Below are 15,526 nucleotides of genomic sequence, written 5' to 3'. Positions count from 1 at the left end.
GCTGCGGTGCTTCTGCGAGTGCCTGCAGGAGGCGATGCGCGGGGAGTGCCGGGGGACATCCCTCCATCCCTTCCTTCCATCCCCTCCATCCCTTCCCTCCACCCCCTGCATCCCCTGCGCCCGCGGGGTCCGGCGGAGCGCAGCCCCGCGCTGAAGCTCCTCTTTGTTCCCTCCCGCAGAGCACTACAAGCACCACTGGTTCCCCCTGGTGCCCTCCAAGGGCTCCGGCTACCGCTGCATCAGGATCAACCATAAGATGGACCCCTTGATAGGAAAGGCGGCGGGGATGATCGGACTGAGCCACGAGAGGCTCTTCCAGCTCTTACCCAGCGAATTAACGCTGTGGGTCGACCCTTTCGAAGTGTCCTATCGCATAGGTGAGGATGGGTCTATCTGTGTGCTGTACGAAAGCCCCCAGCCCGGGGGGAAGGCGGCCAAACAGCTGGAGAGCAGGACCAGCTGCAAGGAGGAGTGGAGGATTGGGAGATCCAGCCCTTCCAAGAGTTACAACATGATGACGGTTTCTAGTTAAAAACAACTCTTCCCTGTACGATGTTGTATGTATCCCAACCTCATGATAAAGTTAAATGTAACAGCTTTTTACTTTTTAATTATTTTTTTTTCACCCTGTAGTCATTAAAGTCGTGGTAGTACTGCCAAGTTCTTTGTGGCCAAGGGCTAAATGTATAAAGCAGTTCTTTACACTGCATGTTCCTTTCTGGGTTGTCCCCTGTAAATGCACTGTACAGTCGGTGGATTGTTTTACACATTTATATTTTCGAAAAAGTTTTGGCTATTTGTAATAAAAAGCAATATTGTAGCACTCTTTATGATGGGCTTTAGTCAAAATTAGTACTTGCTAAAAAAAAAATCTGCAATTTGTAGAGCAATAACACGGAGGGGGGTGGGAAACAGATCTAACAAACTGCACATAAATCTTTCCAGTGATTTTGTCTGCACAGACTTCTCTCAGGGTCATTCAAGTTTGACTGTGAGGCACAAATCACAGAAATAACTCTTTATTTTTCCTTTTTCAAAGCATGTGTTTATTTGAGGGCTGGATTCCACCACACCCCAACATTTTAGCAGAAAGAATTGGGGAATTAGTTGTCTTGTTATTTCTAGTTATGGGAGTAGAAAAATAAAGACTTGCTTAAAATGCTTTTGACTTGTTTTGTTTTTTTCCCCCAGGCTTTTAACATTGCTCTCAAAGCTTATTCTATCCATTTGTAATAATTGCAAAAGGCTTTGTAGTTAGAGGTGTAGCTGTGAACATCCATCTTTATTTCAGATCACAACAAAACACTCTGTTTTGGGAAAGCTTTCTGGCTGCCTGTCTTCAGCTGAATAATCTGTGTAGAGCTGGGTGGGTTTTTTGGTACTGAATGGAAGGAAAGGTACTCTTCTAATATTTGATCTCTTGCAAAATAAACCCCAAAACTTGAGTTTATTAGGAAGTGGAGTTTGTGTTTAAAACTGCAACTTAACACCATGTAGGAAGCTCAAGTGAAAATGATCATCAGTGCTGTAACTGCCTTCACTTTTCTGGAAGGTAGATCCTGCTGTTTCTGGCTTTGAGTTCCCTATTTTTGTCAGGCTCTTTAATACCAGTTGGGTACAAGGTTACTGAAAGTATCAAATACAGTAGTTTGATGTAATAACAAAACTTGTGTTGCTGGTTTATGTGGATACTCTTAGTGTTGATATCCCAGTAAAGGATTTTATTCAGAGATACTGTGATTCCTGTTCTAAGAAGCAGTGGTTTCTAATCCAGCCATAGAAGGCTGTCTGGCATTGCTGTTTTCTGTAACCTGGTGTTGGAGCACGGTTGAACACTTGATGAAAGGGAGCTTTGTGTGGTGTGAGTATGTCAGCAAAAAAACCTTCTTGTGCTGTGTCAATAACATGGTAGAACATACAGCGAGGGAAGGGGCAAGTCTGGGCAAACTGGAAAGGGCAGAACTCCAGCTCACAAAGAGGTTTTCTTTGTTTGCCTTAGAAAAAGCTGTGGCTTGCTTTTTGCTGTTTGCTTATTATCTCGGAGGCAGGCTTGTCTAGTGGTATTTGTTTAATCTGGAGGAAATGCACAGTGCAATTTTCTTAGTAATTAAAACTCTCTAGAAATTGATAGTGTGTTTCTAGTCTATCACTCCAATAAATAAGTTTCTGGGTTACTTGAACAACAAATGGGTGTTAAAGGTCTGGTGGCAAATTGCCTTTTTATTAGATAAGATTGGAAATTGGTTTTCACGACATTGTTTTAGTCTCTTGAGGAGACAGTAACACTTTCCTTTTCCTCTGATGAATATTCAGTGCAGGTAATCCTATTTCCTAGGGATCTCTACGGGATGTATTTGACACATTTGTCAGTAATTGAGCAAAATAACTTTAAATCTACAAAGGGTGAGGTGCCTTCTTTGATTAAATTTCATTTGAAAGGTAATTGGCCTTGCTGCACATTATATTAAGAGCCCACTGGAAAAGATGGGTATGAAGTCTTCAGTTTAACAGGAGCTTTTCCATAGCAGAAAACACTTGAAGTGGAATTGAAGATGACTTGGGAGACAGGATATGGTTTTGAGCTGCTGGGTGTGGTTTGAGGTGAAGGAGGGTGCAGCAGGTTCTTCAGATGTTCTGTTCTTGCCTGGGGTTTGTCCATGTAAGAGCAGAGAAGAGCCCGGATTAATCCAACCATGATGGATTCTGCTGCTTTTATTAATCCTCCCCTAAGTAATGGGATGTTTCAGCTGTTATGTAATATCACATCTCAAGTATCCCATGCTCTTTGCAGGTTTGATGTCTATCACTGAATGGACACTTTAATGCAAGTTAAGTTTCATATATTTAAGCTAATGGCATAGAGTTGAAGTCACTCTGCAGACAAACAGGTGGGGGACAATGGGGCAGTTGAACAAAACCCACTGAAGCAAAGAAAACACTTGAGCTGCAAGTAAATACACTGTGATATCTGTGCCATCTAGAACAGCATTCCATTGCTTTAAAAAATGTCAAAGATGTACTGACAGCACAAAAGCTGTTCTGAGGGAGAATAGAGAGCTTGGTAGTAAGCCAGGGAGGCAGTTATTTGGAGGAGGTAAATAAAATAAACTTTGTGTTTTGCCTGAAATGTGGTAAGTTTTGTGTTCTGCTGTTGCAACAAACAAGGCAAAATCTTAACATCTTTAAAATGATGTACTTGTCACACAGGACTGACCACATCTAATCAGTCATGACTCAGAACAGGCTGGTTTGGATTCTGCAGGAAGGATTACTGCATGCTGGCCTCCTTGAAGCACTAAAAATACATGGAGAAAAATCAGTACATGCTTGTTTGGATGAGGATGGGTTAACTGTTGGGTAACTAAAGCTGCAGTAGAGGGGAAAAAAAACCCCATAGATTTGCCTGTTTCTCCAAAACTTTGCCTTGCTGCCGAATTAATTACATAATATTTGTCTGGGTGGTAAAATCCACCTGACATAGAAGGTCCTGCTAGTTTATACAGCCTGACCACTTCTGTACTGCAATTATTGTGTATCGTCCCCCTGACTCGTTAGTTGGACCTAAGAGCACAGAGATGTATGGTTTTGATATGAGAACTTCAAGAGATAAGGGGATTGTCTGTACTTGTTTCATATTCTATTACCTTTAATGCTAGGTAAATTAAAATATGAAATTTGGGATGCTCAGCTTTAGTTTCTAAACATTGGTGTCCTTATTTCCTTATCCTCAAGATGAAAAGCTTTTCAGTGTGTAGCACTTTATATTGCCATCAAATTAAGCCTGTTTTTCATATTTAAAGGATTAAAAAGATTAAGCTTTTTAAGTTTGAGCATAAATAATTTTCTTTTAACTGGGATTTACATACATGCTTTCTGCCAACACTTGTTCCATTTTTAATATGTGCCTGAGAATGTGTTCCCAAGGAATGAGTGCAGTGAACCAACTGCTCTGGATCGCTCCGTTCCCGCCACGATTTGCTGTTCACCAGCACTGACAGTGCTGTGAGCTTCACCTCACTGAGAACAATGGAGAAGTACTGACAGAATTGCTAAAAATATGAGGTCTTTCGCTTAACTCATTTTTAATTCCTGTAATGCATTCTTCACTGTTATTTGGTCTAGAATGCCACATGTTGTAGGTGAAGTGCCTCATAAAAACCTAAATAATGAGTTTGTGATTGCTCACACAAAGGACAAATCCCAGGTTTGTTTAGTAGCTTTCTGTAAAGCTGTGTTGATTTGCATTAATGATATTGTTCTCCTTTGAATTATACTCTTATTAGGAAGTGGAGAAGTTAACCTGATTAATTAACCTCCTTTTTACATTTAATCCATGATTAAAAGTCTTGTAAGTCTCCAGCAATTATTAGTTTTTAATTTTTTTATGCCGGGACACCTACTCTAGAGAAATTTTCTATTTGTTCTCACATGCACTGGAAATAGACATTGGGGTCCCACTGATATCCTATGGCAGTTCTCTTGGGCATCTTTCTAGACTTTGTGGTTATGTTTTTTCTTATGAAATCCTAAAATTTATTATTTTTTTATCATCTGGTCTAGTCATAAGTATATATTTTTTATTGAATTATCCTCATGCAGTACATAGTTATCCACATTACCAAATACAGGTAGGCAATGTTTATTGATCACTTCCAGCCTTTTGCTGATTACTTCAGCAATTTTACCATATTTCTCTTTTCAGAACTAGAATTCATTTAAGTGCTGATGTATCTTTAAAGGTCTTTACCTTTGCATAACTGGTTTTCTTAGCTATTTGAACCATGGATTTTCCTCTCATGTTTTTACCTTCCTTCAGATTTTTTTTTTTTACTTCACAATAATCTGTGTATGTTGGCTTTTTTTCTGTTTCACCTTGGTTTTATTTAATTATGACTCCGAATTTGGATCTAATTTTAATTTCTGCCTCATGTTGTCTCAGTGTAGCAGCACTCAGCCACCACTTTGGCTGTGTGTGATTTCTCCAGGCTGATTCACGTTTCCATGGCAGAGTGGGAAGATTTGTATTCTTGGGTAATACAGGTGTGCCGGTTCTTGACTTGCAAGGTTGATACTTTTTATACATTATTTTTCTCATGGTTCCAGAGTCACTCTTAGTAATATTTATGCTATGGGAGTAATATACTTACTTATTTTAATGGTTTTCTTGCTGGGGAGTGAATTTATTTCAGTAATAACAAGGGATATTTTGCTTTCTGTTAGAAGGCTATGTAAAATTTTCATTGAGAAGTAAACTGCTGATTTTAGCTTGTAATTTGGTGGGCAATGTATTTTAATAGAGATGGAATTGCATGGAATGATGTTTCATCTGCTAGGGAGCATCCCTTTGCACTGTGAGATTCAGCTGCCCCTTGTTTGCAATCAGCAGGACTATCAACGTCTAAAAGGTGTCAGAAGGCAATGAGAGGGCAAATTAAATTGTGATTTGGGACCACCTTGGTTTTATCATTACGTTAAACTACTGGGCTCTGGATTATTGATGGTAATATTTGCATACCTTTATTGTTATGTTATATCAGTTATTCTTCCCAGTGGTTCTTAAAAATCCAAGGAAATAAAATCTGTAAAAGACAATAAATGTCTGTTCAGCTAAATCAAACAGCAAATTAGTCTTAAGTCACTGAAAGACAAAGCTGCAAATATCTCTCTTGATAAAATAACTTCAAAACATAGTAGGAAGAAGAAAAATTATATCACCAAAATGGTTCAGTAATGTTTCAAGCAAACCTCTACTGCTAAATAAATACTATCTTAGAGAAATAAGTTCATAATCCTGGAGATATGCCAAGTATGAAAGTTCATCTTTGAAACAAAACACATTTTTAAAAGAAAAATGCATATATAAAAGTAAATGCAGTCTTTGTAGATGCTGTGATGCAGTACATTTCAATGTGAACTTTTTAGATGATAAATTCTTACCAACTTTATTTGTAGTTCAGTAGCAGTGAGTACAGAGAACTTGATAAAGCAGTTTTTACTGTAGGGCTGTTGTGCCTGCAGGATGATGTTTGGGATGAGGCAAGAGCCCAGCCATGCAAACTGGGCTTAAATTGATCATTTCAATGATCAGTTAGTGACTTTGGCCTCAGATGACCGATATTACTTGTGAAACTCCCAGGATTTTCTGCTACATGAATGGAAAAATGAACAAACACACAAGAAACTGAGGAAAAAGGTAGGTTCTACCAGAAAATACTTCATGATCTGTCTGGGCCCTGGTTGTTGCAGCACTTCTGGGTAGTCAGAAGAGAATGCTGCATAGAAGCAAGATCCTCAAACTACTAAACTTACTTCATTTTACACTGAGTGCCAACGTGGAACTTGCTTTCCTTCACTGGGACTCTGAGGGGGGATAACTTGCCTGTTACTTATAAATATTTACAAATACTTAGAAATTACATTACCTACAAAACCTAAGCTTTATTTTGCATGCTGTACACAGGTGAGTAAAATACTAATGAGAATTCCTAGTGTTCTGCATTTTTATATTAAATTCTACTTTAATAACTGTACACATGTATGATATGAATATGCAGTTGACACTTTGCACTAGTCCCCTACATATTATTTATACAGCATCATTAGCATCAAAACAGCATTCTGTGGATGTTCCTGTTGCAAATGTGCAGCCTGAGGGTTAAATTTGCATAAAGACATATGTAGGAGTAATGGAAAAGAACATAAACTACTACACGGCTTAGGCTTTTATATATTCTTGGAATAGAGTACTACACAAGTTGACCCCTTAGACTTGCTTTATCTCACTCTGAATTTGGATTATCAAGAATAAGTGGGAACAGAGTTCTCATAATGTGTATGATGAGATAATGTTTTATTTAGGGCTCAAAATAATGTATTACTCATACAAATCCTCTCTTCTGGGAAGTGTGCAGGGTTTCTTCTGTATATACCAGAGGTCACATCTCTCCTGGCTGCATGTTAAAGGATGATGCAAGAGTTTTGTAAATGAATTTGTCCTGTAGATAGGAATAAAATGCACAAATGTGTTGGGAGAGGGTTGTTTTGTTCTTTTTGCCTCACAGTGTGATGGGCTGATACTGAACCCATTGAATATTTTGATGTGGCTTGTGAGCTAATTTTTGAAGTGGTTGACGTATGCAAGCTGAGTCGTCAATTAAGAGTAATTAAATATGTACTTGAATTTAGTAGTAGTGCTGAACATTTGATGTGGAATTAGGTATTTTGATGGATGGAGGTTTCGCCGAACAAAATTAATTCAGAGTCATGAACTGTGATATTTATGCAACACTTGATTTTATCATTAATCTTTTCACTGATGTTTAGCTAATGTCTCTGACAGGCCTTTTTCAGTGACTCAATGCTACACTTTTTAAGTTGTTGCTTCTGTAGGAGTCAGTGGAATTCCTCCTGTGTTTAGCATTAAAAGCCTTTTGGCTCAGGGTTCGATGAACACTTGAGGCACTTGCACTGTTTAATTGAGCCTTGTGTTAGATTCATGGAGCTGCTTCCAGTTGCTGAAGGATCAAATGAAGATTTAATTGTAGCTGAAACCTTAGCTCTTCTGTGAGTGACCTCAGCAGAAAGGAAAATAATTTGTCTGTGTTGTGTCACAACCGTACGTGTGCACCATATGGCTTGATGGTGTATTCAGGGAGAGCTCTGTGTGTTTTCTAAAATAATTCCTTTTCTTTCCACAAACCTTTAATACTGATTCTTTTTCTGAATGTGTTCTAAAACACTGGACATTGAACTTCTCAAAAGGGCTTCATTTTAGCTGTGATTCAGAGGGGGCTGTGTATCTGTCTCAGTTTGTGACTAGAAATCAGCAGAAAAGTATATACCAGACAACTTGTTGCCCTTTCCCCTTCCCTTCTTACCTTTCAGAATCTGTCTTTCACATAATTTTTTCTCATTAAATTTGTTAAACGTTTGCATTGACATGAAATGAAAATAAATTAATGTTTGTTTATTGGCAGACACCCTATCTTGACAATGAATTGGGATAGTAGCCAGCACTGGCTAAAAATGGAAGGCGAATCCAGAGCTTCCATGAGGCATTTCTTTTCAGCCTTATTACAGCTCCTGTTTTTGTACCAGGCTGGCCAGTGTAACACTATATTGCAATGAGCCTTTTGTAGTCTGTTCTTACTGGCAGCAGTATTTTAAATGGCCTGGAAGCTCCTTTTGCAAAGAGTGTTATCTGTTCCACTATCACTTCACAAGGAACCATGGTTGGGAATACTGAGATCTGGTATCAGCTTTCTTTGCTATGTGTGGGCAAACAATTATGCTTTTGGAAAAAGTTACCTGTTACATATTCAGCATATCAGACACATATCAGACAGGATCCTAAATACTATTTACTTTTTTTTTTTTCATATACCTTCTGCTAATAAGTTTTAGAATATTTGCAATTTTTCAGCAGCTTTTTTCCTTTGGTAGTTACTTCAATATTTCTGAAGATTGGAATTTTTTTGGGGTGACAGTGCTGGCTTATTGTTCTTCTTGTAACCTATCTCCTGGTGTGGGTGACTGCTTGTAAACTAAATATTTAACATGTTGCTGTGATGAATTATTTCCACTGCTTCAGGCACATAATTAAGCAAATTAAAGCTGGAGTTCCATTTTCAGCATCTCAGCTTTATGCCTAGTTTACAGCTAGTTTTATTCTTGTTTAAAACTGCTAGTGAAGTAGTAGCCCTAAAATATATTGTTAAACTGTGACACCCTGTAAGTATTCTTGACTTATAATACTGATGTCTCCTGTTTCATGCCTAATTTGCAATCTTTAACCTTTTTTTCCCTGAGTATATGCTGATGTCTTTAATTGGCATTTATTTCTTTTTGTTTGAAACTCACTGAGTGTTGTTTCTCTCCTTCTGTTCCCCTCCCCCAAATTTGTAAACACTCTTTTCACAATGGAATTCATGTGGATGCAGTCAAACTGTTCTCTAGATTTTTCCAATATTCTTCTTTCCTACATGATCAGTGATGGCTCTCACCTCGTTCCACCAATGTTTTCCAGTAGCTGTTGAGTGTGTTCCCTGTTCCAGAGGAATGGGACACCCGTCACCCAAAGAGATGGTGTGAAAGGCAGCGTTACCATTTACAGGCTGTAATCCTGTGTTCTGACAAACACTTCACTGTGCTGCAGAAAAACAGAGGAACTGAAAACTTTGTATGCAAAACATAAAGGTAGTTGCCCTCTTTATAAGAAGACAAGGCTGAGCTTTTTAATGATTAACAATCTTGAGGGAAATTTTTTTCTACCCTCATGATTTATTTATGGACCTGCTATTTGCATCTTTGTTCATACTTTTTGGAAAAGAGACTGTTTTTTGTATTTTTATGTAGACCACTTGGTGCCTTTGTGGACATCTCCATACAAAAGCAGTAGGTCAGTGTTCCTACTGTCGTGTATTATATAAACTCTTCAATTATATAAAAGGGTTCCTGTGGATTTGTTTTAACTGAAATGACTTATCAGTAACACTTCCTTTACTTTAGACATCTTGTTTGAAATGTTTGCTTTAGGAAACTGATGGCAGAAGAATGGTTAGTTTTACTAAAGGTAAATATTTGTTAGAACCAAATATTCTAGTTTGTTTCTGCAAGAGTTTAAAACTAAAATGCATGTGAAATCAAATGGGTATTTTAAATTGGCAGTAATGTGAAGGAGTGGGCCTGAAACTTTGATAAGGAGGAAAGGATAATTAACTTTATATCATGCATCATGGTCTAAAAGGACAATATGATGCTTGTGAAACTTTGCTGTCATTTCACTTTGTTCCTAACATGTATATGGGTGTGCCTGTTTTGAAGATCTTGTGAATATCATCAAGATTTTGTAAAGCTTATCTATGTACAGGGTTAACCAAAACCCCCTAAGCTGTAACAACTGTCCTGATAGAACATGGTATAGCAAGAATGCTCCAACAGGAAGGAAATTATATCTCATAAAGTGCAACATCTCTGGTTATGAAATAAAGCATTACTTCCTAAATCTACTGCTCGGAAATTCCTGATAGATCAAGCTCTTATTTGTGGTTTTTTTTCCAGTGAGGTCTTTGCTCTGTCCCAGTGTTCCAATGATCTCTTGTCTCAGTACAGAGACAATGCATGAGTAGGATTATTTGGCATTCCACCAAAACATCCTGCAAAGTATCCCCTGTGGGAAGAGCCCAGAGTGGTAAAATGATGCCTGTAGGCAGATGAGGGGAGTGGGGGCACGAGATGGAAGTGGTGGGAAATAAAAGGGAAATCCAGGCCCTTCTCAAAACTCAGAAGGGCCCTTGGGAAATGTTCACAGAGTGGAAGGAATGCATTCAGGGGAAGGCTAAAAGCTTAGAGAATAAAATCTGTATGTTTGTCCCTTACTCTGAATGATCATACAGTGATCTTTGTACAAGGATCTTCTAACAAATAATTTTTCCACCTCTCAGGGACACAGAGTTGTCCAGGAAGGTTAATATGTGTATAGTTGTACAGAGAATGGGTAAGTTCTGGTTAGGCTGCTCCTTTTTTGAATAATTGCTGTGAGCAATTTCTGGTGAGCCAGATTTTGGCAGATAATGTGGGTTATTCTGAAATGGCATTTTTTCCCTTTGAGTCTATGTGAATCTAATCTCCTGTAAAGCCTCTTTATGCAATTTTGGTTTAGTGCTGTGTCCTTGATAAAGAATTGTTATGGTATGGTTTTCACATCGTGATAAATTGTGTTCTAGGACTAACCTCTGGAATGCAATCTGCTTAGAAAAATAACATTTCAGGCTTAGGACTTTTGATATTCTGCACCTTTCTTGTATTATTTGCTTCTGTCTTCCTTTCTTCTACTTTTTGACTGCATCTTTTAACTGCCATCTGTAATCCTCACTCCTATTTCAAGGTTTTCCTTTTGTTTCCATTGACTTTGAACCTCTTCTGGTGCATTGAGACTAAAAAGACAGCAAAAAATCCATCATTAAGCTCAGGGTGACCTGTTATCCCGTACTGTTTCCCACTAATTTCTTCATTGTTTCAATGCTAATGCTTTTTAATACAAAGTTCATTAAGATAAATCAGCATATTTTTCAATTTTATTTCAGAAGGTTTTCTTTTTATTAACTTTTTAAACAAGAAAAAACTCCACAGCAAAAATGTCCATCAAACATTTCTGTTTGAAACAAATAGTGCCCTAGAATAGCTGATTTAGGAACACTATGAAGCTTCAATAAAATTACAGGGAACTTAAATAATGGGAACTCTTTTTGAGCAATATCTTTAGACGTGTCTGTCTGTATTAACAACCAGGAGCTAGAAAGTAAATTCAGAGCTGCTCCTTTCACTGAATTATCTGGGATCTCCCAATCATATGAGGAGTGTGTGCAAATGGCTTTGCTGCTAAAAGAAACAAAAAAGCAAACAAAAAAACCCAAAGTTCAATGCTATAGATTTTATTCTGTGAGATCTGGGAGATGTACATGGAGAGGAAAAAGAAAGTAATGCACCTGATAGTGTCTCCTCAAACCAGCAGATGAGGCTGTTTCCTATTTTATCTATTTTGCAGCACTGTAAACCCCTGGAAACCTGTAACTGCAATTAAATGCCTGTCTCCAGGTATGATTTGGTGAATGTAAATGCTTCTTTTTTTTTTTTTTTGCACAGATTTAGATATGTTCAGAACCAGCCACCAAGTAGAACATCCAGGTATATCTTTTTAATCTATGAATTCATGCCAGATGGATTTGTACCTTCCAACGTGCCAAGCTTTGGATGAGGAGGGGCTTCACTGCTTTTTGGTCCTGATTCTGTTTTCATAAGTGTAGAATTTAATCTAGAATTTATGCTCACTCAAATTTAATTCCTTGCTAAAAAAGCTTGACTTGAGAGATCTAGGGTGCGTGTGTGTACATATATATATTTTCCAGTATATTTATCTTCCTGTCACTGTTAGGAATAGTTCTCTTCCAAGGAACTTGGATTTTTTCCCCCTAGAAATCTCCTGGAAAGGTGTGAGATAAAACAAAAGCATAAATATGATTAATGAGTGTACAAGTGAGACACCATCATAAAGATTTTTATTGCAATAGACGTTGCAATAAAACAAAACTTGGTTTTGGCAGATGTTCAGTCAGGGAGATCTCATAATCCCTTGTTAAGTATCCACTTCATTCCACCTTAATCAAGAGAACTGTAGATTGTCACTTTTGAAATAGCTGTTTTAAATCAATAAAATTTAGTGGAATGTGTTATCACTGATCCTCTGATGGTGCAGATCCCTTCAATTCTCTCCTGGGTAGATGGAGCAGTGAGGGCATGGGAGGACTCAAATACATGTGTTTTTCTGGGGGAGAAAGAGGAAAAAAACCCAACCCAAACACCCCTGTCAGTAACAGCTCCTGCACTGCTGAATGAGCCATAATTCTCTCTCCCAAAACATTTCCTCATTGTTGTGCTCTCTGCTGCTTTTTCAGAGCACACCCAGAGATATCTGTTCCGTCTGTGTGTTTTCTCCTTTCCTTGAAAGGGCCCCGCGAGTTCACCCTGCCAGGAGGTTCTGCAGCTGCTCAAAGTGCAGTTTCATAATCAGCTTAATGTGGTGTGAGAGTGAGCTGGCAGCAGAATGGCAAATCCTGCGCTCCCAGACGGTTTGGGATGTGCTCCCACTCCTCCCCCAGTGACAGCTGGAGCACTTGTGTGGCTGTGCCATGTGTCACTCTGCTTTGCTGAGTCAACTAAACAATTTTTGGGGAAAAAAAATCCCACCAGAGAAAACTTGACCATTCCTTTGATGAATCATCTGCTCTGAGGTGCCTCATGGGTGTCCGTGTGCCAAGGGCAACGTGGGAATATACGGCCAGATTTGGAATGGAGAACAAGATCACCCTTTGGAGATTCCATTATGTTTATATTGGTGTTTCTGCTTGGGAACTGCATTACATCTATGTTTATGTATTGGAGAGGACAGATAATGTGAGGTTTAGAATTTGAGAACATGTCTCTTGGCTATTTATCAGTTCTGCTTATTGATATCAATCATGACAATTCCAGTAAATTGGGTTCTTCAAGGGAAATGGTCAGGGGGAACATTAAACTTGTATGGTGCCATTTGCATACTGAGATCACTCCAAAATTAACACCACAGTCATTAAAATGTAGTGTGTATGAATTGAAGGAGCTATATCTTTGAAATTATTTGATAGCTGTGCCAGGGAACATAAATCTGAATTTCTCAGTAAGTACAAAAGAAACTGATGCTCAGTGTGTCTGTACCACTCCCATGTATTACAGTTCGGTGTTTCTGGGTATAAACTGAAATGTTAACATGTGACCAATTTGCAGCCATTTGTAATTTATCTTAAGGAGACCTTGTACTCAGTGAACTGAAAGTTCTACCGGGAAGGTTTCAAGGTTTTCCCACAGAGGTGTATTGCCAAATGATGGCAGTTTAGCTGAAAACCAGGTTAATCTACGTGTCCTCTTCCCTGTTTAAAGAGGTTCAGACAGGGCTTGTGTCAAAAAGAAGTTTAATGCTGTCCTTTAACCATTAACAGGTCCAGGGGCTGGGCACAAGGCTGGGGTCCTGCGTTTGTGATAGGAGACAATAAAGTGTTTTCCCAGGAGCAGTTGCAAGAGGTGTTTGATGGTGAGCAAACAGTGTAACATTAACAGCCAAGTACCTGCACTGAGGAGTGTTGGCCTGGCCTGAAAGCAGCACAAGTTCTGTGGCTACGTGAGTTCTGCCCAGGCTACAGAACTGCTCTGCTTTCACCTCTTTATAAAAAGAGTATTTAGTTTTTTAGTTGCTGGTATGTCCTTTAATACAAAGCAAGACCTAAAAGCTCTCTATCCCTTCATTTTTCCTTCCTCACCCACAGATTAGAGGCTGTAAGAACAGACTTTAAGGAGGTGCTTAGATGGGGTTGGTCTTGTTCCTTTCTGCCTTAATACCCTGCCCAAGTTACCAGGATTTCACCATAGTCTTCTGCTTTAATGACCTCCCACAGTTTATCTTCTTTTCCATATATTTTCCCTTACCAGTCAAAAAAATTCACCACAACACTGTTTTTCATTTTGGGTCATGTCCCACTGGTAAACAGCTGTATTTTTTTTTTCAATAAACATACAGGACTCCTGTGTATAGGAAATGTTTTTTAATTGTCTTGTCTATGTGTAAAAAAATACTGTCTGTCCTGGCAATTCTTTGGAGTTATAGATACAGTACAGAGTTCTTCTTTATGCTGTGCCTATAACTTTATAGCTCCCTCAGACTGTATGTAGCAATTAAAGTTCTTGGTAGTAATAATGCCTGTTTATTCATATCTGTGGTAAGTTTGTGCAGGCTCTTATGTGCTAACAACATAGACATGGCTTTATTCACCTAAAATCACCTTTCTTGCTGCTTACAGCCCTATTCCTGAAGCCATGACTTCCTTTATTTCTAAAATATTTTATTGCTGTTTGAAGTACCACATACGCTTTCTAAAAAGCCACTGAATGACACACTCCAGTCCTATTCTAACCCTTTTTGCTTTGTAGGGTCAATGATTCTCAGTCAGTGTGAGATGGTGAAATGGCAGTTGGAGCATGAAATTTTCTGCAGCTTTAGTATGTGTGTGAAGTTACATGGAGAAACCAGGGATTCAAGAAATAACAGTGGCATGGAGCAATGGTGTTGTCCTGATTCGAGGAAAAAAACCAAAGCTTGAAAATTTGTATGATGTGAGTTACGTAAGTATATTCCATTTCTGTTGGTCTGAGTATAATAAAAGTATGAAACTCAATCCTATTTAAACAAAATTCTACCTTTTGAAACTGAAAATGGTGTAGTAGTTTAAAACAAACAGTATTTTGTAGCACAATTTCACTGTGGTATTATCAAATCCATTTAATATTTTTGGACTCGCTGCCTTGAATTTGCGATTTTTAAACCTGATTTCTCCAGGCCGACGTTTCTAGGTCACAGGACAGGATCTTTTGTGTCATGATTACTCTTTTCATAAAGAACAAAATATCCTTTCTTTTATATAGAAGCCTTTCATTTTAGGAGCCAGGAGAACTAAGATGTACCTATTATAGCAAAAATCCTTCTTATGAGCTTACAAGACCTTTGTATTATTGGCACACAATTTTATCATGAGTCTCAGGTAATGCTATTTTTTTTCCCTCAGATGCGGATTTATGAACTTTTTATAGCAAGGAATGTTAACATTAAATACTTGCCTGATACTTTTTTTTTCTCCTCAAACTGAATAGGCGAACTGTGGACTGTTCTTACCATTTTATTCTCATTCCGCGGTGAACTTACAAATTGCAAAAGATGGCAAATGGGAAAGTCCAGTGTTGATGACTTCCTAACAAGAAGAGCCCCAAAAACCAGGAATTGTGCTATAAAGCACAATGCAGTTACAGCACTCCGAGGAAAAGAAATGTGTATTTCAGGCTTGTGGTGCTCTCCCGACTCCTTCATGTGACATCAAAAAAGGAACTGCTGAGGGGATGAAGTGGGAGCTGGAGAACTGAAGGTACGATTACATTATGCATTCCT

The 15,526-nt window shown here is 38.5% G+C and overlaps 1 protein-coding gene and 1 long non-coding RNA gene across 3 annotated transcripts in view; both read left to right on the top strand.

Annotated features, from left to right (window-relative positions):
• The first annotated feature begins 6 nt into the window (after nt 1–6).
• LOC108447422 (protein BTG1-like) lies at nt 7–1,163 on the top strand. The gene is made up of 2 exons (XM_017737365.1): nt 7–41; nt 180–1,163. The coding sequence occupies exons 1-2, from the start codon at nt 35–37 to the stop codon at nt 530–532; spliced, it is 360 nt and encodes a 119-aa protein (XP_017592854.1). The 5' UTR covers nt 7–34; the 3' UTR covers nt 533–1,163.
• Nucleotides 1,164–11,637: 10,474 nt separating this feature from the next.
• Nucleotides 11,638–15,526, top strand: part of LOC108447412 — a 6,362-nt gene continuing 2,473 nt past the window's right edge. Inside the window, exons 1-2 of one of the 2 annotated variants that reach the window (XR_001862962.1) lie at nt 11,638–14,709; nt 15,235–15,503. This is a non-coding gene — a long non-coding RNA (uncharacterized LOC108447412). Of the gene's footprint in view, nt 15,504–15,526 lie in introns of both variants that reach the window. The other variant, XR_001862961.1, reaches the window with a different exon arrangement.

The sequence above is a fragment of the Corvus brachyrhynchos genome, unplaced genomic scaffold (assembly GCF_000691975.1).
Source record: "Corvus brachyrhynchos isolate BGI_N302 unplaced genomic scaffold, ASM69197v1 scaffold266, whole genome shotgun sequence".
Lineage (NCBI taxonomy): Eukaryota > Metazoa > Chordata > Aves > Passeriformes > Corvidae > Corvus > Corvus brachyrhynchos.
Note: the sequence above shows the minus strand (reverse complement) of the source record. Positions and strands in the feature narration are given on the sequence as shown.